The following is a 24590-nucleotide window of genomic DNA, read 5'->3' as shown; positions in this document are numbered from 1 at the left end:
CAGGTAACTAGCCTTTTGCCTAAAAATAATGCACCTCCACTTGTACTTTTTCTATCATCAATGTTGCCTCCCCAGTCTGCATCTATATATGCATTGAGCTCAAATTTTCCATTCTTTTTGTAGTATAGACCAAAGTTATCAGTTCCTTTAAGATATCTCATTATTCTTTTTACTGCTATGAGATGATTCTCTTTAGGATTAGTAGAGAATCTAGCCACTATTCCAACTGCTAATGCTATGTTTGGTCTACTGTGTACAACATATTGTAATTTTCCAATCATGGATATGTACATTGTTTGATTGACTTCAGCTGATTCATCATTTTTGGACAACTTATTTCCTGTTGCCATTGGTGTGCTGACTGGTTTGGACTCCTCCAATCCAAATGTTTTAAGAATCTCTTTGATGTACTTTGATTGTGTCACAAATATACCATGTTTGTGTTGATGTACTTGCAATCCAACAAAGAATTTGATTTCTCCAAACATAGACATCTCAAATGCATGTTTCATTTTGTCAACAAAGCCTTTGCAAAGCACTTCCTTTCCACCAAACACTATGTCATCCACAAAGATTTTAGATACAATAATGTCTTTACCTTCTTATGCTTTGATATACATGTTGTTGTTATCATTAGTTCTTTCAAATCCTATTTGCACTAGATACTTGTGAAGTCTCTCATACCATGCTCTAGGTGCTTGTTTCAAACCATAGAGTGCTTTATGTAGTTTACAAACCATATCCCTGTTGTTTTCATCAACAAATCCTTCTAGTTGTTCAATGTAGACTTTTTCTTCTAGTATACCATTTTAAAATGCAGACTTTACATCCATCTGATAGACTTTAAAATCTTTATAGGCAGCATATGCAAGTAAAGTTCTTACTCCTTCCATTCTAGCAACAGGGGAAATGTTTCCCCATAGTCTATTCCTTCTTCTTGAGAATAACCTTTGCATACTAGTCTAGCTTTGTTTCTGGTAATCTCACCATTCTCATCTAGCTTGTTTCTGAATACCCACTTGGTGCCAATCACATTCTTATCAGCTGGTTTGGGAACCAAACTCCAAGTTTTGTTTTTCTTTATTTGATCAATCTCTTCTTCCATAGCTTTATATCAGTCATCATCTTGTAATGCACCATATATTGTCTTAGGTTCAGATTTGTTGATTAGACATGATTCAAGTCTTAGTCTATTCCTTGTCATTGGTCTTGCATCTTTGTCACCAATTATCTGTTCAGCAGGGTGATGTCTTTTTACATATTTGGATAATCTTGGCTCTGTCCTTGTTTCCATGTTTGATCTTTCGAATTCAGGATCACTATGCACTTCGTTGTCAGGTTGTTCTTCATCATGTTTACTGTCTTCAAAATCAGATTATGCATTTTCTTCATTCTGCAACTCGACATTCACTGGTTGAGACTCGGCTGAGACTGAAATTTGTTGTTGATTTTCAATTTGATTGACATCATTCTCATCAACATTCATTCCTTCATAAGGATACACAAAGGTTCTATACTCTTTCATTTTCTTTGGTTCTTCAGCTTGGACTTATGTGTGCTCATCAAAGTTTACATTTGCACTTTCCACAATGTTGTTAGTGTTAGTATTCAAACACTTATATGTCTTACTTCTAGTGGAGTAACCAAGAAATATGCCTTCATTACTTTTTGCATCAAATTTTCCATTTCTAGCATCTTTAAGGATAAAGCATTTGCAACCAAACACTTTGAAATGTTTTACATTGGATGAGTGACCATACCATAATTCAAAAGGTGTTGTATTTGTACCTTTCTTGACTTGTACTTGGTTCAGTGTATGAACAGCTACACTTACAGCTTCTCTCCAATATTTTAGAGCAATAGTCTTTTCCATCATTAATGTTCTGGCACAGTCAATCACAGATCTATTTCTTCTTTCAGCAATTCCATTCTGTGGGGGAGTTCTAGGAGCTGATGTTTGTCTTTTGATTCCTTTATCATTACAAAATATCTCGAATTCATTTGATGTGAATTCACCACCTCTGTCTGATCTTAGGCATTTCAAGCTTTTTCCTGTTTCCTTTTCAACTCTAACCACATACTACTTAAACATTTGAAAAGCATCAGGTTTTTGTTTTAAGAACATAACAATCATCATCCTGGAATAGTCATCAAAAAACAACATTATGTATTTATCTCCTCTATAGCTTTGTACTTTCATTGGACCACATAAGTCAGTGTGAACTAACTCAAGTACTTCTTTAGATGTATAGTTTTTGCCTTTGAAGCTTGACTTTGTCATCTTTCCTAGCTAACATTGTTTGCACATGATATTATCAGGCTTCTTCAATTCTGGTAAACCTCTGACTTTCTTCATTTTACTGATGTTGACCAGATTGTCAAAGTTGACATGACATAATCTTCTATGCCATAACCATTCATCATCAAATTTTGCAATAAAGAAGAAACATCATCCATATCAAGGTAAAACAGATTACTCATTTTTTGATCTCCGTTTCCTATCAGTTTACCATCAGTATTATAGATTTTTGCAATTTTGTTTCCAAATTCTACTTTGCATCCTATATTGCCTAATTGTGAGACACTCAACAAATTGTAGTTTAATCCTTCAACATAGTATGCATTATCACATGAAATTTGTTCTGTGAGCTTAATGGAACCTTTTCCTTTGATTTGACATTGAGCATCATTACCAAATCTAACACTATTTCCATTATACTGAGTAAAGTTAACAAACTTACTTTTGTCTCATGTCATGTGATGTGAGCATCCATTGTCTATGATCCACCTGTCATTCTTGTTCATACATGTTACCAATGCTCTGGGCTCTTCTTCATCAGATTGATCCTTCATGGCTACATAAACAACTTCATCATCATTATCGTCAGAATTTTCTTCAACAATGTAACACTTCTTACCTTTTTGTTTGTAATCTCTTTTGTCATCATCTCTTCTAAATTTTTTTTGTTGTCTTCTTTGTAATCCTTTTTCTGTGTACACTTGGCAGCAATATGACCTACTTCATTACAATTGAAACAAATGATAGGCATCTTACCTTTAAATTTTCCTTTACCTCTGTGAAATCTTCTAGCAAGCAATGCTTCTAATTGTTCCACATCTTCCTCATCAGTGCTACTGTCACTGGATACATACTTCATTTTTCTTCCTTTCTTTGATTTCACCTGTTCAACATCTTTCAGTGATAACTTGGCCTTAAAGGCAGATTCAACATTCTCTGGTCTGTAGTTGTCAAAATTAGATAACTCAAATGCAATGAGTCTACCTATTATACCTTCAAAACTTAGATTGTTTCCTAGTATGCATCTTAGCTCTTGTATTGTTGATATGCTAATAGCATAGATAGGGAGCAAGGTTCTTAAGAACTTACTATTGACAGTATCTTCATCCAATTGACCACTTAAGAATCTTATTGCACTTACCACTTCTTTTATTCTTGTGCCATACTGAGCAACATTCTCATTTCTTCCATTTTCATATCATCAAACTTTCCTCAGAGACTTTCTCTTTTTGCTCTTTGTACATTTTGATCTCCTCCATAAATGTCTGATAGGGCTTTCCACATTTTGAATGCAGTGTCACATCCTTTGATATCATCAAATTCAGCATAGTTGAGTGCAGAGGCAATTTCCAGCATTGTTTGATTATGTTCCTGCTTGTTTTTCATGTCTTCTGCAGTAAGAGTACCTGTTGGATCTACATGTTTAGTGACAATTGAATTTTGAGCATAATCTCCTATGGATCCAAGATGTAGAGCTCTTCATCAAGCTTTTCCATGCAACAAAGTTGTCTTTGTTGAGCTTGGGAACTTCTCTCTTAGGCATTTTGATCTTTTCTACTTAGAGTCCCTTTAAACTGAATCAGTAGTCTTGCTCTGATACCAATTGTTAGAATTCTTTAGAATAACTGAGGGGGGGTGAATCAGTTATCCAAGGTCCAAATGCCCTAATAATACTTTTTCTCTACTTTTAATGAATCCATACACTGTTCATCCATTCAAACTTAAATCAACCATATTAGTAAGTTACAGTAAATCAACATGCAAGGATAAAACATGCAAGATCAACACATGACACAATGATTTACGTGGAAACCCAACTTGGGAAAAACCACTAGTAACATGCTACTTGATTCTCACTCTTCTAAAGTGATGCCCTGTTAAAGGCTTACAACACACTATTAAATGTGACCTTATTAGAGGATTTCACCAAACTGTTAGGAATGGGCCTGGTTAAAGGACTTTAGAACATTCACTTAGAATGTCACCCTGTTAAAGGATTTATCTCATGGCTATCAAACCAACCTAAGTCCATAGGATTTAAACTAACTGTTACAATTGCTAGAAAGTAACAATAATGGCCTTTTGATCTGATATAACTTACAACATACTTTGCAAATTTCAGATCACACTTTTAGTTCAATCCTTATGGTTGGCTTCAATCACTTCAGCTCTAATTGCTTGTCTTCCTCTCAAGCTTCATCTCCTTGAGTCTTCTTACTCATCATACCAATGCATCCATATCTAGGGTCTTCTTACTGAAATAGAGTAACTATGTTCTCTATCCTCCTTACAACCTCCTTCAGCATTTTATGCTTTCATGCTTGACCGCTCTCATTTTCTTCATGAACTTATGACTCCTTAAATAGAAATCTGATTTGCCTTTGCCGCTCAATTCTCCCTCTCCAACTTTAGGGTTTCAAATGCATTAGGTAGGATACAATGTATCTACCTCATATCTTGTTCTCATCTAAAAACTTTGTCAGTTGTATCCTTAAAAAATGTTTTACATGGTGTTTTGTGCCACCAGCTCATCATTCTTATCTTCCATTTAATTCACAAACTTCTAGATAACAACCTTGTCAGCTTAGATCTGGCGAATCTTCGATTTTCAAAATAATGCAGTAAGTCGGCATTATTGATTCACTGGTGCTCGACATCTCTGTGTTACTCGACACTATTGGTTTTACTAGTGCTCGACATCTCTGTGTTACTCGACACCTATATCTGCTCGGCACTTGATAAACTTTATATCACTCGGCATCTGAAGTTTACTCGGCACTTGAAGTTTACTTGACACTTGATATCACTCGACACTTGAGGTTGAACTTGCTTGGCTTCAACTAGGAATCTGTTCGGCACTTACTAGCTTGCTTGGGTCCTTCTCTCTAATGAACTTTAATTAGGCTTTACAGATGTCTTAGCTAAAACCTTACATCTTTGATATGTTTTAGTGTGCCCATTCTCTATGTCTTATAGTATGTCATCAAATACACTTTTTCATCAATGGCTTAGCTGATCCTTGTACTTCATTACAACATCATAACTTCAACCTTTCTCCAAGTGTTCTAGTTACATCTTATTGATTGCCTCCTCCTTGACAATCAACTAATTGATAGTATTTGGATCACCAAAGCAATTGTCATTCCTGCAAGTAGCAAGTTTGACACAAATTTCAAAACAATGATTGAGAACATTCTTTACCAGTTCTATATGATCATTCCAACAACTTTCCTCATGATCTTTTCAATCATTTCCAACAATTATATTATATCCACATTTACAGATGCAAATGAATAGTTATCCTATACTGTATTCCATGAAGGGTTAATTGGAGTTCACTTTAAGAGATTAAGCTAATGCAAGATGACATGTGCAAGGAAAAAACATGGGCAAGAACTTAACTAAAATTATAAATTTACCACTAGTAATCACTAAGATAAATTTAGAGCTATTAAGACAAACCAAATAAAAAAATCGACTACTTTATAACTTAAAAGAAAACACAAGTTTCTTGAAGGTGAGATCGAACAATGCTGGATAAAGAACTATCAAATATAAATTACAAGTAGGTAGAGTGTCTTGAGATTACTTAGCACTTTTATCGAGGTTGAAAATGAAAAGAGAAGGTTTATTCACACCACATGAATCATGTAATAGACCATCAAATCATCTTTATACCACTAGCTATGCCTAATCATGTTTAGGCACTTATATTGTGATGAATGTGTCCCTTGTGGCTTTGGCATGGTAGAATTCTACACAATTTGTTTTTCATTTTTATGAATTTCAATCCTTGATATAGTTTCTTATTAAATTCTTATTGTAGATGAACATCTATGTGATGTTGTCTTGTAGTTTTGTTGAAAATAGAAGTGATGATCTTCTTCGAAATTTCTTTCATAAAAATTGATGACTCGCCAAATAATGCTCCTTCCTCTCTTTGTCTAATCTCATATTTGCTTCATTGTCTAAAAAAGCCTTAAAGTTTCAACAAGAGGCACTATTTAATGCACATCCATCAATAAACTTTATTCACATTAGTTATACTATTTTATGTTTGTGGCTCGATGTTTAAACTATCACATCTTCACTAAAATATTATATAAAAATAAATTATGTGTGCTCATTCATATCAATCCAACCTTGTAGAAACAAGGTTGAAATCTTTTGGTTCCTTAGAATATCTTGGGTACATGTATCATTATGCTTCTACTTGACACCTATACTCTAATAAACAGTTTTGTCATGAACAAGTATGAAAGCATTCATCTTGAAGTTGACTTCTTACGTATAGATGTTTGACAATTATTTGCTCTAGACTTGACTACCCAATAACTACCTAGAACATAATTCAATTAAAAAAATTATAAAAATAAAATTTATCTACACAAAATTTAAGATTTAATCATGATATTTTATTATAACATTTCAATCTCTCTTTTTCAACCTAGGGTATCTCCACGACCCAACCCAATGTTGGGTAGCTAGAATGATACTAACCCTCTTACTAACTAACACTAATATATTTAAATGATTAAAAAATCAAATATATATATATATATAAACACATAAGACCTAATCTAAAAACACATGCATATAAAGAAATCGTGTATTTGCTCTAGACTTGACTACCCAATAACTACCTAGAACATAATTCAATTAAAAATTTATTATAAAAATAAAATTTATCTACACAAAATTTAAGATTTAATCATGATATTTTATGATAACATTTCGATCTCTTTTTTTAAACCTAGGGTATCCCCACGACCCACCCCAAAGCTGGGTATAAGACCACTAGAATGATACTAACCCCCTTACAAACTTACACTAATATAATTAAATGATTAAAAAATCAAATATATATAAAGCAATGGTGATTCATAAGACTAAATCTAAAAACACATGCATATAAAGAAATCGTGACTAATAAAGTTTATTGCAAGAGTAGGCAATTTGTAATTCAAGAAATCAAGATTAAAGAAATTAGAAATAACTAATTCACAGCCAGCCATTTTTGAAAATCCATAAAACTCAACAAAAAAATTCACAGCCACCCATGTTTGAAAATCCATTAAACAAAAAAAAGTCCATGAGAGACCCTAACCCGAGCTTGTTTACCAAACTAGCACGGGACAGATAAGGTTACACGTGTCAGTAGTCCATTGGCAGAAATCTAGCGGACGGATAGATAACATTATCCCAATCTAATGTCAGAAAGGCTTCCACCAGGGTTTCGTCACCCAACCACATCCAATTAATTCTTTCATCTCTCTATTCCCTACAAACTCACATACCAACAATTCTTCTCCACTCAAAAACACCAGTTCAACTGTGCAAGTCTTGGGTAGAGATGGCATCTCTTGCTGTATCAGCTCCATGGAAGCTATCCTCTGCATCATCCAGCATGAAGTTCACCTCCAAGCCCTCAGGAGCCCAACAACACAGGGGTGTGAGGATGCCTGTGAAGGCTGCTTCCAATGTAAACATTGAGGTGGAGAAAAGGGAGGAGGACAAGGAAGCAATGCAGAGGAGGTCAGTCATGTTTGCAGCTGCTGCTGCAGCAGTGAGTGCAGTGTCTCAGGGGATGAATGCAATGGCAGGAGAGCCCAAGAATGGATCCCCAGAGGCCAAGAAAATGTATGCAAGAATCTGTGTCACAATGCCCACTGCCAAAGTCTGCCACAACTAGATCTATTATTAACTACATGTATGAATCAGTATTATATATTCTTGTTTTTGTATTGTATTCATCAATTAGAATGGCAAGAACTCACTTGTAATGTAATATGTTAATTGAAAACTTTGCTGTTTGATTTCACCCAACTGCTCTATTTCTTGTTTCTGATGGTCCTTATATGTTTTACCTGTCTTTCTAGGTGTATTAGTCAGTCTAGAATTACTGACTAGATGCCAGGGAACTCTGTGCATGAACTTGTACCACAATGCCCTTTGCTAAAGTCTGCCACAACTAGTTTTATTATCTCCACGGATGAATCAGTAAAAACATTTTCCCGTTTTTTCAATTCATCTTTAGAATGATGAGAAGTAAATTTTAATGTAATTTAAATGAGATTGTTGGCTGTTCCATTTTACCCAAATGCTCAATTTCATGTTTTTGATGGTCTTTTATGTTCTACTGGGTTAATCAGTCAGTCTAGAATTTCAGAGTAGATGCCAAGAAACTCTGTGCAAGAATCTGACACAATGGCCACCGCCAAGGTCTGTCGAAATTAGATTTATTAGTTCCTATTTGATTCAGTACTATTGATTTTAGCACACACAAAGTTGTTTTAGCTATTCAGCACATGAAGAGTCTTAGGCCCAATTTCTCTGGCTAAGAGATAAGGACTCGGGTAAATTTATTCTGCAATATTCGGGCATGATTCTGATCTCATCATTTATGATGTCAGTGTCAGAACCTTACACTTGACAAGACTTGATTTCTGGGGCTTTCTAAGAAACTTTAGACTTCACCACTGGACAATAGACCATTAACAGAATTATACAAGAATCTGTCAAAATGGCCACTGCCAAAGTGGACAATGAAAACTTTGCTGTTTGATTTCATCCAACTGCTCTATTTCATGTTTCTGATTGTCCTTATATGTTTTACCAGTCTAGCATTACTGAGTAGATGCTCGAAACTCTATGCAAGAACTTGTACCAGAATGCCCTTTTCTAAAGTCTGCCACAATTTTATTATTATCTCCATGCATGAATCAGTCAGTATTATTTGTTGTTTTTCCTTTTTGTATTCATCATTAGAATGATGAGAAGTCAATTGTAATGTAATGCTAAATAAATTCTTTTGGCTGTTTGATTTTACCCAAATGTTCAATTTCATGTTTTTGATGGTCTTTTATGTTCTACTGGGTTGATTAGTCAGTCTAGAATTTCAGAGTAGATGCCAAGAAATTCTGTGAAAGAATCTGACACAATGGCTGCTGCCGAAGTCTGTCAAAACAAGATTTATTAGTTCCTGTTTGAATCAGGACTATTTATTTTAGTTGTTTTAGCTATTCAGCACACAAAGAGACTTAGGCTGAATTTCTCTGGCTAAGAGAGGAGTGGGGGACATTCGTACTACCATATTCATTATAAAGATCCTAGCCTCATCTTTTATGATGTAGAAACCATACAAAGACTTGATTCTAAAACTCTTCATGAACCCTTCAAGTTCACCAATAGAGACAAGAACCTATTAACAGAATTATGCAAAAATCTGTGACAATGGCCTCTGCCAAAGTCTGCCACAACATAATTTATTACCCCCACTTATAAATCAGTATTGTTAATTGTTATCCTATTAATCATTAGGATGACAAGAAGTCAATTGTAATGTGAATGATAAATGTAAAACTCTGCCTCTTTAATTTCACCGAACTGCTCAATTTCATGTTTTGTGATAGTCATTTTATGTTCTACCAGTTTTCCTATGCTAATCAGTGTCCAGAATTACAGAATAGAGACTATTTATCACAATGCCTACCGCCAAAATCTGCCACAAGTAGGTTTATTGTCCCCGTGTATGAATCAGTACTATTACTTGTTTTTGTATGTATCATTAGAAGGAATTGGCTATGCCTTGACAAGACAATTTGTTGAGACTGAGTAATTAAATAAAAAATGGAAATACAAACTATGATATCAACGTACTTATGATGCCTGTTAGCCATTTTCTCATTAAAATGGCTAGAACTCTGTTGTAATGAAATGCTAAATGAAAATATTCCTGTTTAATCTCAACGAACTTTTCAGCTTCATGTTTTCTGATTCCTTTTATGTTCTACCAGTTTTCCAAGGCTAATCAGTCAGTCTAGAATTACAGAATAGAGGATAAGAAGCTCTGTACAGGAATCTGTATCACAATGCTCACTGCCACTGCCGCAAGTAGATTTATTACTTGTTTTTCTATTTATCATTAGAATGGCAAGAACACAAATTGTAATGTAATGTTGAATACAATTTTTACTATTTATTTCACCCATGTGCTCAATTTGGTAGTTTCTTTGTGTTCTACCGGCCTTGCTAGGCGTATCAGACAGTCTAAAAATTGTAGAACAGAGGTAGTTATGGTTTTATTTCATTTAACCTTTTTGGGAGGTGGGGCATGGTAAGTGTAAACAGCAACTCCATCTTGCATAACATATATTCCTCGATCGTTCAGCTATAAATTTGAGAAACACTCGAGAAATTGTTAGAACCTCTCTTACAGCCAAATTTATGATTACTGATTTTAAACAAAAAAATAAAAATCCAAGTAGCCTCAAAATACATTATTTAGGTTTTCCTGTAGCCCCTATTAAACAAGAGGTTTTGGACCCGTGTTTGTGAATTCATAGGTCACTGTGGTATATTGGTTTATTGCGGGGTATCTATTTGTACATCATGTTGGAGATGTTTTCCTAAATCATATTTGATAGGGGAGATTGGAAAAAAAGTTTCACGTATTGCCTGTGCTTAAAGGAGAGTAATTGTAGCATTTATATTCTTTTTATAATGTCGTAGGATTTTTTAAATATTTTTTAGTAGGAATCGATTGAGAATGTTGGTTCTATTGAAAATGCTATAAATTCAGGACTTATATTTCAATTTTATTAATATCAGTTGTGGCGTTTAGGTTTTGATTTTATTATTGTTATGGTGATTTTATGCATTATTATTCATATGATGGATATAATTGAATGCTTGCAACTGATTCATATTGTAGAGATTAGGAGTATTTATTATTTATAGAAAGTCTAGTGGTTTGGTTTATAGTCAATTGTCTAAACAATATCAATGATATCTACATGAGCTCCATTACCAAAGTTAGCTTGAATCTATAATTTTAATGTTAGAATGACTCTTTGGTCTATATGTTTAGTGCCTATCGTGAAAGTTGTTTGTCATTACTATTGACATTTATTTTGAGTTGTGCTATTGTAACCACGAGCTCAAAGATTTGATTGGTTTGACATATTTTTGTTGTGTGAATTCATGAAATCATTTGTAACTAATAAGTGCTTTGAGAATTTAAAATATTTAAAATATTTATGTTCAACCATCATTAACAATATGTTTGTGTGTTACATGAATACTTCAATTCCTATTATTTTGGCTAAAACACATTGCGTATGTTTTGCAATATTTGATGGAATTAGGCTCGACTTGGAGTTTCACTTTCTTGTCTAAGCACTATTGTAATATCGTTTTTATCCAATTGAAATGTACATTGGCTAGTTCACTACAAATTTCCATTGAGCAAGGTTAGCTATTATAACTATAGATATGCTACTAAGGAAGAGACCTTTTGATGAGGAAATGCTTTATATAATCTATTATATTTAGTAATAGCTTTTACCTTATGAATCTCATCCCAAGATAATGTATTTTTAATGTCTTCTTCAAACATTGTCAATAATTACATTACTAAATAGTTATAACAATTTAATACAATAATTCACGTCTAGAAGAAAGAGGGGGGATGTGTTAGACTTGTGTGATGATGGGCTTTAAAGCACATTCATCACCTAATTGATTAGGTAGGATTTTTTGTGCTTTTAGTTTCTTAAATGATCAAATATAGTGGTTGAAAGGAATGATATGCATGGAGTTTTAAAATGTTGATAAGTGTTAGGCATTGTTTTAGTCATAATCTATAGTTTGGCTTAGAAACAATAAGGAACATTTTGTTAGTCCTAAGTGATTGGATTATTTTGGGGGGTGGGGGGGAGGTGAATCAACAAATGAAATAACGTTTTCACATTTTAAACCACTAACTAGTAATCTAACTTAAACCATCAAATGAAACATTGAACACATAAAATCATCCAAACATTCGACACAAATATTTTGGTTATGTGAAAAGTCAACTTGCGTCAAAACCACACAATTAGTATCCACAAATAATTTGCACTCTTTTGAAGTATGCTCTATTAGGAGCTTAACCTTGTTAGTAATTTACAAAGACATGGTTAAGTACTATCTTGATAGTGGATTTACCTCGAGTCTTGTTAGGAGCTTTATCCTATTAGGAGTAGTCTTGTCAAAGGACTTTTAAACACAAATTAAAGTGTCACCCTATTAATAGATTTATTATGAGGACCTGGTAGGATCCATCTAGTTAAGGGATTTCACCTGTTGTAATTGTTAGGGAACAAAAGAAAGATTAATATTTGAAATAACACTATCTCTACCTATTAAGATATGCTTCAACTCTCATACTCTTCTCAACTCACCTCTCTTCTCTTTAGATGGACCATGTCATTCACTTCTTCATACACCAACTAGACCAAGACCAACAACATCAAACATGTCCTTGCACTTGTTACACTAGTTTTTGACACTTCCACTGACTTAACAAAGCCTTAAATGTCTTACAATTGGAAAATTCAAATATCTTGCTTAGATTCAATCATGATAAGATGTTATGCTACAAGTCACTCTTCATGATCACACTGACTAGTTCATAATATTTTGTGCCAGAGGTAAAAACACATTTTGACCTATCATGAGCTTCCTCTAGAATCTTGTTCAAAATCTCAATCTTAATCATTGTGATGCTAAATCATCACCTCTATATGTATATTTGTACCACTAGATTACAATAGACTCATCTTGAGTCATTGCAACCTTGACACTTTTCACTGGTACCAAATAACAGATCGTTAATAACTCATTCTTTGTTAACCTCTATATCTCTTACTTAACTTGTCTGAACTTGCTTCATCATTCACTTGTCTAACATGAAATTGTCTCATCTATCATTTTCCATCCTAGAAATGATTTACCTATCATGAAAATGTTTTTCTATCATAATTACATTAGCTTTATTGTCTAGTTAACATCTTCTTTCTATCATTCCACTCTACTCATCATGGATCAAATGATAGACCGATCAAATCACTTATAGATTGTCACTAACTTCTCATAATAGTTGCACTATTACTTCACTGATCATCTCATTCTTCTCTTGACCATATGCATCATACACAATTGTAAACTCTAATACAGAGTAGCATTAGGAAGTTGTATTCCATTTAACACAATTTTAGAATGGGTCATGTTGGATCTTATATTAAAATGCATCTTTAGCATGACTTCTAGTTATATAATAATTATGCTATACTATGATCTACTAACATCTAAATAATCAATTTATGGATTATACCATTATTAAACAGTAATGTAAAAGCATCAATCAATTAGAAATATGAGAAAGAGAGAGTGACAAGGTAGGGTTTCAATAGGGAATGATGATATATGAGAGGTATTTGGAGAGGAAGATAACTCAGACCTTGGTAGATTCTGGGTATTGGTTATTGTTCTTTTTGGTTGGGATGAGTATTTTCCTCCTCCTTTTTTGTATGGGTGCATTGTTTAGGGAACTTCTAGCCCTTCTTCTTTTGATTTCTACCATGTTGAGGAGTGTTTTGAGAGTGACGTGTAAGCTACAAGGGCTAGTGTAACATTTGATAGAGTTAGAGTTTTGTATCTAGCTGGGTTTATTCATATTTTTAAGGGATATTTTTTGACACTTCTTGGTTTTGTGTGTATCATCTTTCCTTTGGTGGCATGTCTAGGTTTCTTTCTCTTTCTAGGACTATTTTTATGTACATGTTGAGTGTTCTAAGAGATTACATCATAGAGCTTGATTTTTTTGGTTTGAACATTTTGATCTCTTTTATTATGGAAGCGACAAGATGGATTTTTGAGATTGGGTTTATCTAAGGGATTTGGTCACCTTTTGTGCTGTTGTTCTAGGATTTATAAGTGCCTCTTGGAGGGCCTTTGGGTGTTTATGGTATACATCATGTAGTGGTTGATGGTAATTTATTAGTTTCCTCCATGGTTGTGTGGTTCAAGATGGATTTTCTCTATAGATTTGGTGTGCCCTAGTTTAAGACTCTTCCCTCTCTAGTTTTTGCAGTGTCTATTGATAATGGGCAGAGTTATCTTTCTATATTTTTTTTCTCTATTTTAGGCTCCTTTAATGTTTATTTTTTGGTGAAAGTATTTTTGAGTTGGAGGGTTCTCTTTGGGCATGTTGTGTAGTAGGTATAAAAAATTCTTCCTTTTTCCATATTGGATTTAGTTTTTATTTATTTATTTGACTTAAAATTGACTACCTTAACCATGTTAAGGTCAAGTTTAGTCTTTGGCTTTTGTTTAAGGAACTTTTCTATAGTGCTTTATTAAATATTTTCTATGATGTTTGTTCTCTCATGAATTTATCTTATGACCATGGTTATTTTAGTCTTTATCCAATTTCCTTTTCTTTTGTCTTCTATTGGGGTGGGGATTGAGAAGAACATGGTGGATTCTGGTTGTTAGTTGCTAATCTTCTCTCATTTTCATTATAATGAGGTGAACGTCCTCATATCAAGGTGAGGTAGGGATTCTTGGGAGATTTTGTTTTTTCGCAAGGTGTCCAATATGCCATTGGCTATATATTAGTATAGGTTTTTGTTTATAGTTGCATGGTCCATGTGAAACCCATGGCATGGATTGCGGTGACCTATTGAAACCTTTTCATGATTGAGGGAGCCATTTTATAAAAATACCTATGTAGCATTTAAGGGCCTTTTTCCTATTGATGGTGTGGTTATTCATTTCCTTGTTAGTATCCTATAAGCTACTGATGTTTTGTTGTTAGTTGGGATGCTATTGTGTATTTGTTTTTTTCTATTTAACTTTGTATTTGTGTGAGTTATGAATCTTCTCAAAATCTATCTATGAATGGTTTCAACTCTCTCTCTCTCTCTCTCTCTCTCTCACACACACACACACACACACACACACACACTCCCCTCCCTCTCTTTTCATCTCTCTCTCAACCTCTCTCGATCTCCTCCTCTCTAGTTCTCCCTACCCTCCCACTCTCCCCCCTCATATAACCCCTCCAACTCACTCTCTCTCTGTCCTTGTTCATTAATCTCCTTTCTCTCTTTATCCTCAACCCATCTCTCTGCCCCTTCCTCCTCCCTCCCTTGCTCTCACACTCCTATCTACCCCCTTCCCCTCCCCCCTCTCTTCCCTCCCCACTTACCCTCACTTCATCATTCCCTTTCTCCCTATCTTCTCCTCTCTCCCTCTCTTCCTCCCTTCAACTTCCTACTCCCCCTTGCCAGATCCCTCCCTCTTTGTCTCTCTCACTCCCCTCTCTACCTCTTTGCTTACCCCCACTCTAGAGATTCCTCCCTCCCACTCCCTCCCCCTTTCCCTCACTCTCCCTTCTAACTTCTTCTCTTCCCTCTCTAACCCATTTCTCTCCCCATCTCTCCCCTTCCCCCTTACCCTCCCTCTCTCTTCTCCCCCAACCCCACCACACCCATCCCCCTCCCTTACCCCTAGTTCATCCCCCACTCCACCCTCCTCCACTTTGTCTCCTCTTCCATCCTCCCCCACTCGCTCTCCCTCCCTCCCACTTTCTCCTCTATTCCTTCTACCACTCCCCTCTCACTCCCCATCCCCCTACATGGACAAGTCATGAAAATTGATTATGTATGCATGATGGATGATGTATGATCCAAGCATGCATGTATGATGATGAATGTATTAATGTATGTATACATGTCTTTGTTGAGTGTATGCATGAATATATGTACATAGATGATACATGCATGAGTTGTATGATATATAGATGCATGCAAGAATGATTATATGGATGGATGCACATGGATGAGCCATGCAAGCACACATGCAAATTGATGATGCATGATGGACACATATAGATAATATATTATCCAAGCATACATGGATGCACTTAAATGATGCATCCAAAGTTGAACATGCATGCATGCATGTAGGATGCACGTGTATGATGATGAATGCATGTATGCATGAATGCATGCATGAATTTGTTGAATGTATTAATGAATGTATACACGTGTGTGTTGAGTGTATTCATGGAAGTATTTTCATAAATGATACATGCATGGGTTGTATGATAGATGCATGAAAGAATAGGTATATAGATGGATGCACTTGTATGAACAGATATATGGATGGATGAATGATGAATGTGCATGGAGGATGGATGTGGATGATGGATGTACATTGGATAATATATGATACATGCATGCATGCATAAGATAATGCATGTACACACATGTATGGTGGATGCACATGTATACCATGTTTCAATAGACGATCTCGACCTAGAGTTTTTGCCAATTTAATCTGGGTCATATGACTGTTGTGGGGTTGGGTGGGGGCATGGTGCATTTTGAACCTCAGAGGGGAGAACTTATGTATTCAAAGGAGTATTCTTGGGCAGCTTGTTCACCGAGCATGACAAATTATATGTTGTCTTATTCTAATTTATTATTTAAGAGAAGGAATGGGGGCCCACTTGTATGTGTCTATCAAGTATCATTATTAGGAACAAAGACAATTTGTGTCACGATTCAGCCTATTGGTTTGCCAGGGAGAGGAGAATTAGAAGGAATAGAAGAATCTGAAGAAGAGAACTACCTACTCATTACTCAAAGGCATAGTGCATTCCAACCTGGTCGGAATTGAGGTGAGAGCCATGCCCCAAAGGATATGGGCCCCAGGGCCACCGCTTAGACATGTCACAATTGTCACCCCTCTGATGTGTGATACATGCATGGATGGGCTTGTATGATGCATCCAAGAACAAACATGTATGATGCACTCACACATGGATGGATGTATGCATGTACATGTACTATGTATGCATGAATGCACATATGGATGCATGCATGAGTATATGCACATGGATGTCGAATGCATGCATCAGATACATGATGGATGCAAATGGATGGTGTATGCATGCATAAATACATTTTTATAATGCATCCAAGGATGAACATGTATGATGCATGATGGATCCACATGGATGATGTATGATGCATCTATGCAGGGAGTTATATTATGCATTCAAGGATAAACATGTATGATGCATCCAAAGGAGTACATGTACGATGGATGCATGCATGGATGGAAGTGTGTACATGCATTATTTATTCATGAATGCACATATAGATGGATTCATATACATGAATGTATGATGCATGATGGATTCATATGGATGACATATGATACATGTATGCATTATGCATACATGAGGTGCACAATAGATGTGCATGGATGATGTATGCATGAATCCACATGTATTGATAGATGCATTATGGATGATGCATGAGTGCATGCATTGATGTAGTTATATGATACATCCAAGGATAGACATGTATGATGCATGTGTGTGTGCATGAGATGCATGATGGAAACACATGGATAATGTATGCACTTGTGATGGATGCAAGATTGGATAAATGAATGGATGCATGCATGAGATGCATGATGAATTCATATGGGCAATATATGATGCATGAATGAGATGTATGATAGATGAACATGAATTATGCATACATGAGATTTATGGTATGTATAGATGCATCCATGCATGGAATGCATGTGTTACGTGATGGATGCATGAATGAATGAATACATGTATGGAATGCACATGGATGATGTATGATAGATGCACATGTATGATACATACATGAGATGTATGATATGTATAGGTGTATCCATGCATGGGATGCATGTGTTGCATGATGGATGCACATGGATGATGTATATGTAGGCATGTATGCATGCATGAATAATGCATCTATTATGTATTCAAGCACATACATGATACATGCTAAATGTATGCATGCATGGATGAGTGCATGTATATGATGTATGCATGTATTTATGAATGTATGAATTGTGCATGCATAGACATGTATGAACACACACATATGATGAATACATCTATTATCCATGCATGAACATGTATGATGCATATATGTATGAATGCATATATAGATGCACATGTACAATACATCCATTTGTAGATGTATTTATACATGCATGCAAGTATTTATGCAATGCAATGCATGTTTGGATGGATAAGTACATGCATACACATGATCCATGCATGCATAAATGCATATATACAATAATTGATGTATATATGCATGCATGAATGATAAAATGCATGTATGGATGTGTATATGTGTCCATACATGTAAGTGTGCATACATCAATATGTGCATGTATATACACACATGCATGTATAAACACATGACTTGATTCATGTACACATTTGTGCGTGGAATGCATGTTTGGATGGATACATGTATACCCATGATGTATGCATGTATGTACACATACATTAACGGATGCACATATGCATGTATAAATTCATGAATAAAAAAATGCATGTATGAATGTGTATATGTGTTCATACATGTAAGTGTGCATACATCAATATGTGCATGTATAAAAACATGACTTGATTCGTGTACGCATTTGTGTATGGAATGCATGTTTGGATGGATACATGTATACCCAAGATGTATGCATGTATGCACGTATACATTAATGGATGCACATATGCATGCATGAATGCAAGCATGCATATATAGATGTGTACATACATCCATCCATGTAAATGTCATCTACACCTACATGCATGCGTACATCAATATGTGCATATATACATACGTTCATGCATACAAATATTTGGATTCATCAATGTATGTACATGCATATACGGAAGGATGCATGTAGACATATATGCATGCATTTATTGACACATCATGCATAGATGTATGCATACATATACATACATCTATACATTTGTAAATATGCATGTATCCACATGTGCATGCATGCATTAATTAACATGTGCATATAAACATGCATGTAATCATACACAACTTGTATGCATACAAACAAAGATACATGCATGTATATGTACAAGCGTGCATACACAACATGTATACATACAAACAAAGATACATGCATACACACATGCATGTATATGCACATACGTGCATGCATAGTTATAGACACATGTATGCATGTTTGTATGTATATATAGATAAATGTGTATATGCATACATGCATACATTGGTGTATGTACACACACGCGCGCGCGCGCATTTGTCTTTACATATATAGATTAATATATGTGTGTAAATTTATACGTGCATGTATGTTTGCATACATCTATATCTGCATAAAAACATGTAAGTATGGATGGATGGATAGAATGTTGATTTCTAAGCCTATGTTGTCGATTAGTGTCCAAACACTTAGTCTTTTACTAGGTAATATTACAATGTCATCATTGTAATCAAGTTATCTAGTAAAGGTTGATCATGCAATACTTATACCAAGCAAGATAGTGATTTTTGAGTATTCAATAGCGACAGAGTAGATGTACATGTTGAGAAATATAGTTGAGATTGAGCATGTTGACAATTTATTAAGTGTCGAGAAAGTAGGAATATAGAGGTTGAGTGACAACATGAAGAAGTATACATGACCAAGCATCAGAGTATTCAAGTGCCGAGTAGTTCAGTTTTGACATATAAGTTTGTAATGATGAAAACACATATGTAAACAATTTAGCCAACTTTTCTATAATATTTAATATTTGTAGAGCCAGCTAAAAATATGATCATGCATCATTTTAGAAGGTAATGATCCCAAGGTGTGCAATTCAACCAATCAAAAAATGGGATGGAAACAACAAAAGACGATGAAGTGTAAACCATCAATCAAGATCTAGAACCTTCAAATAACATCTATTTAAGGAGGATTATTGTTGGAAATATTCTTAACAATGCTAAATTACTGAGAGGGGATGGGTGAATCAGTAACTTATAATACTTCTAAAACTTTAATCCAATTAGCACTTAATCTAATATGAATATTCCAATCTAACAGTATGCATGAAAAAACTAAAAACATGAAAGCATTCATAACACTTTGACACAAAGATTTGGTGACCCAAAAATCTTCCAAATAGAAAGTAAAAATGAGGTGGGGATGATACCCACAAGCTTTAGTACTGCAGTATAAAGTTGGCTTGTTAAGACTTACATTAATCGCTTTTGATGATCTACCCTGTTAGGAGCAATAAGGACTGCTAGGTCCACCTTGTTAGAGGATTTACAAACATACAATGGAGTATGCACTTGGTAAAGAAATTTTCATAAGACTGTTAGGTCTACCTTGTTAAAGGATTTGACTAATCCACCTATTAGGATGAAGCAGTAGTTGATCTCTGATCTGCAACTTGGTTTGTTGAGTGAGATTCCTTTAAGTGTATAAATCACCTTGCTATTATAGATGAATCTTTGTTACTCCTTATACTGTTGTAGCCTTTTTAATTTGCACTCTCTAATCTTCACTAATTATTGCATTGATACTTGCAATACTAAATTTGAACTCAATTTTTGACCAATTTTGGTTGAAATTTCCACCCAAGTTGGTCAAAATTTCAACCAAGATGTTCTTCGAAGTTTTTCTCGTCGAAAATTTGACTAAGCTACAAGTTGGTCAAAATTTCGACCAAAACATTCATCAAAATTTTTTAATTTTTGGTGGTCTTGATTTGTCAATGTTGGTCAAAATTTCAACCAATCCATTCGTTGAAATTTTTTTTTTGATTGGTTGAAATTTCAACCAATCCATTCGTCAAAATTCTTTTGATTGCTGAAAATTTTAACCAATGCTTGGTAGAAAACTAACAGGCATTGGTAAAAATTTCCACTAATGTTTGGTTAAATTTGTTTAGCATTGGTGGAAATTTTCACTAATGGTTGGTCAAAATTTTTCTTAGTTGGTGGAAATTTTGACCAATGCTTGGCAGAAAACTAACAAGCATTGGTCAAAATTTCCACCAATGGTTGGTCGAGTTTTTTTAATGTTGTATTAAGAAATCGCTTCTTATCTAAGCCATTTAATTTGCAACCTTTTAAATCTCTGTAAAGATAAAGTTGGAGTAGAAAAAAAAAAATTCAAAGGTGTCCTCTGATTGCAAAGCATCCATTCCATTAGTTGTTCAATAAACAAGACATATCTAGTTCAACAAATAATGGAATGGATGCTTTACAATTAGAGGACACCTTTGAGAAGAAAAAATCTCCTACTCCACCTTTACCTTTGCAGAGATTTAAAAGGTTGCAAATTAAATGGCTTGGATAAGAAATAATTTCTTAATGTAGCATGGAACAAATAGACTAAAAATTGGTTCGTTAGAGTCCCTCATCTAGCATGGTTTTGGCTGAGGCTAAGTTGGAGTATCCAGAGGGACACATATCAAGAAGTGTTTATGTTATTGTCAAAGTGGTTAATGTAGCAGACACAACTCCTGATTTTCTCAAAGGACTTCTACCCAGTTTGGTTTGGCTATTTGGACTACAACCCTATGGACAATTCCTACAAATTGGAATGTCCCAACTAGTTCATTTGACCTCATTTTTTGACAAATATTGGTTGAAATTTGATTGTGTGTGTTTTTTAGCATCACCATTTCAGATCACTCTGTAATCCATCATCAGCTAGATTAGAGAGTGTAGGATGCATGCAAAATTTCAAATCATAGGTAAGGCATGCGAACTATTTTATAGAATGCCTCAAAGAAATGTGGTCTCTTTAACTTGCACCATAGACAGACAGTCTTCATCTTTGTTGTGGGCTCCTATCCCCTATGTGAGTGCTAATGTAGAAGCCGAAGCAGAAAAAATAAGTGAAAGTGTGTTGAATAAGGTTTCTAATCTCAACTTGGTCAACATTGTTTATTTAAGAGCTATGGACTAGGCAATTCTTCAATGTCCAATTAGGGGTAGCATTGCATCCTCTTTGACTATTACATGTACAACCCTAGGAGGAAATAGGTTATTGGCTACTTATGTTGGCCTTTGACTTTCTTCTTTGCGGGTTTTTCTTAAACCATGTAACTTCCAATCTTATAGCCTAACTATGTTTCTATCTTAAGAACCTCTAACACCACCCATAGCTCCCCTTCATTGTTGGACCTAGTCCCAAGGAAGAAAGAACTGCCTTTGGCATACCGCATTTAGCACAATAAAACAAAAGCTCCATCTAGACAAACAAAGGTTTTGCTGCATCAAAATTCAACTTCAGTAACTCTCCAAAGATAGCCTCTAGGATGTCCCTATTCATTTAATTCAATGTTTGAATACCTAATCATTAATTCAACATTTGAATACCTCATTAATGGGTATATTAAGACACTTAAAGTAAATTGAATGACAGTGAGAGATTCATGATTGTCTGAGATGAAAGAGTCAACAAAATCCTCCAATACTAGAAGGTAATGAAAATAAAATAAAAGTTCCATTTAATTCAACAAGACCGCAATTCAGTTTTGTAGAATATCAAAGAAGCCACTAGGGTTTTACTTAAACAAGAAATTATTTAAAAAAAAATGTACAATACTTTTAAAAAGGGGATGAAGCCAGTTGTAGTAAATCAACTCTAGATAGGTATGTGCTTAAACCTTATAGTATGTTTTGCTGCTTATATAGAAGAGCTATCAATTTTATTGTAATAGAATTATTCATGGTCATGACTCATGAGAGATGGGTTCTTCTGGATTACTCATGAAATGTGGATCAATGAAGATTTGACTCAAACTAGACAATTGACTCCTTGTAAATCATCACATAATTTGATACACTGAAAACACCACTCATTGGAAACTATTAATTCTTATCAATAATAATGTAGCACCATTATTTAACAAAACCTTGAGTCAAGATTTTACATGAATGAGTTTAATGATCAGGAAAGGCATGCTCAAACATCAAATTTAATATCATATGATGAATACCTCTGACCTATAGATTGTAAAAAACACTTCAGGAACAGTTCCAAAAAATGAGCCAATTATGTATGGACTATACTTGACATTTGTAGCAACACTAGCATAGTTAAAAATAATGTAAGAAAATGGTGAGATTCTCAAAAGAGAAACATCTCGGAACTAATGGAACCAGTTTCCTTCTCCTGCTAGCTTGATCAATGCAGATTTCTGAGGCCACCTTTCAAGCCATTTCTATGTTAGAAAAGAGATATTGACCATTATAAGATATCTTACAAATTCAATCAGCTGAATTTTATCAACACGAAACCACAAGGTGATGGGCAAAAATTTACATGTATTTGGTTGCGAAAGGTAGACCCAATGAAGTAAGGCAAGGACATGCCAATACTAGTTCTTGCCATTATTATCAAGAATCCAATGTTGTATCCAAATGTCATTCCAATTAGCCACATTGAAGGTACAGAAGGTAGCAGAAAAGTAGGAAACAAACCCATAGACCCAAATAAGCACAAATACAAGTCCTTTCACACTAAAAGTTGTTTCTTCCCAATCCAAGATTGGTATAATCACCTACCACAAGGAACAACATAAGAATTTTATGAGAATAAGTTTTCTTTTTTAGAGCAAAGAAAGGCAACATCCATGTAATTTGTCTTCCAACACTAATGCAAGAAAAAAATTAATTCCAATCTGGCTAGTCACAAACAAATGATCATAAAGTCTAGGAAAAGATGTGGAGCATTCTAAACTATAGATATCTTGCTCCTCCATCTACTTCTCCAACACTTTCAAATATATGCAGACCACTTGGAAAATGACAGTGACTCACAATCATTTTCAGCCAAATAGGTAGAAATAACTACAAGCATACATGAATGTGCATTCGCATTAACATACATAGAGAACATCAATGCTTCCCTCCCTCTGGCTTATTCTCATATTAGTTTCCTTATAAAACTAAATTATTTCAAGAAAAATCATCAATTGTGGTAGATAAGTAAAAAAATATCATAAAACGTACTCGAAAAATAATGCCATCTCAATTAAGTTGGATGGTATACCAAATTTATCAATGATGAAAAGAAAATGAAAAGTTAATTTTATAGATCTCCAAAGAAAAGCACAAGGAGTTAAAACATTTCAAAACCTGGTCAATTAGAATTGGCATTCCCTAGATGATGAAAGTAGCTACAAGTGCCAATAGAAAAAAGCATAATAAAACCACCTTAATCCGCCAACATATGCAATACTTGTCTGCTTTTTTCAAAACTTGCAACCTCCAAAATTCCTAGGGCTCTAGTTCATCTAAAAAACCTAATCTAACATAATTAGTTTTTTCCTGACATGTCACCTACCTAACATTCTGAATGACTTCCCTCATTGATTCAATGAAAGCAATGCACAACTTCTTGTTCTTGTCTTTATTATGAACAAGCCAATCCAGTTACGTGTATCTGTACACATAGATCACAAAAGGAAAGGTTAATGAGAATGATTTATATGACCATAATTGTATGTAAAACAACTCAGTTTAACTTTTTTCAATAGATCAAAATGTTATAAAAATAGCACATTGTGATCCTACAAGAGAATTTAGAATAATTAAACTTTAAGTGAATGTATGCTACTATACATATTGCTTTTTCT

General features: G+C 34.6%; 1 protein-coding gene and 1 pseudogene across 1 annotated transcript; one reads left to right on the top strand and one right to left on the bottom strand.

Moving 5' to 3' along the window:
• Window positions 1-7537: 7537 nt before the first annotated feature.
• Window positions 7538-8400, top strand: LOC149557528 (photosystem II 5 kDa protein, chloroplastic-like). The gene is made up of 2 exons (XM_089832177.1): window positions 7538-8009; window positions 8179-8400. The coding sequence occupies exon 1, from the start codon at window positions 7653-7655 to the stop codon at window positions 7989-7991; it is 339 nt and encodes a 112-aa protein (XP_089688303.1). The 5' UTR covers window positions 7538-7652; the 3' UTR covers window positions 7992-8009; window positions 8179-8400.
• A 784-nt stretch (window positions 8401-9184) lies between these two features.
• Window positions 9185-24305, bottom strand: LOC149557527 (uncharacterized; annotated as a pseudogene).
• Window positions 24306-24590: the final 285 nt, after the last annotated feature.

This window comes from Cupressus sempervirens, chromosome 5 (genome assembly GCF_028749045.1).
Source record: "Cupressus sempervirens isolate cs-2001-9-10 chromosome 5, ASM2874904v1, whole genome shotgun sequence".
Classification (NCBI taxonomy): domain Eukaryota; kingdom Viridiplantae; phylum Streptophyta; class Pinopsida; order Cupressales; family Cupressaceae; genus Cupressus; species Cupressus sempervirens.
Note: the sequence above shows the minus strand (reverse complement) of the source record. Positions and strands in the feature narration are given on the sequence as shown.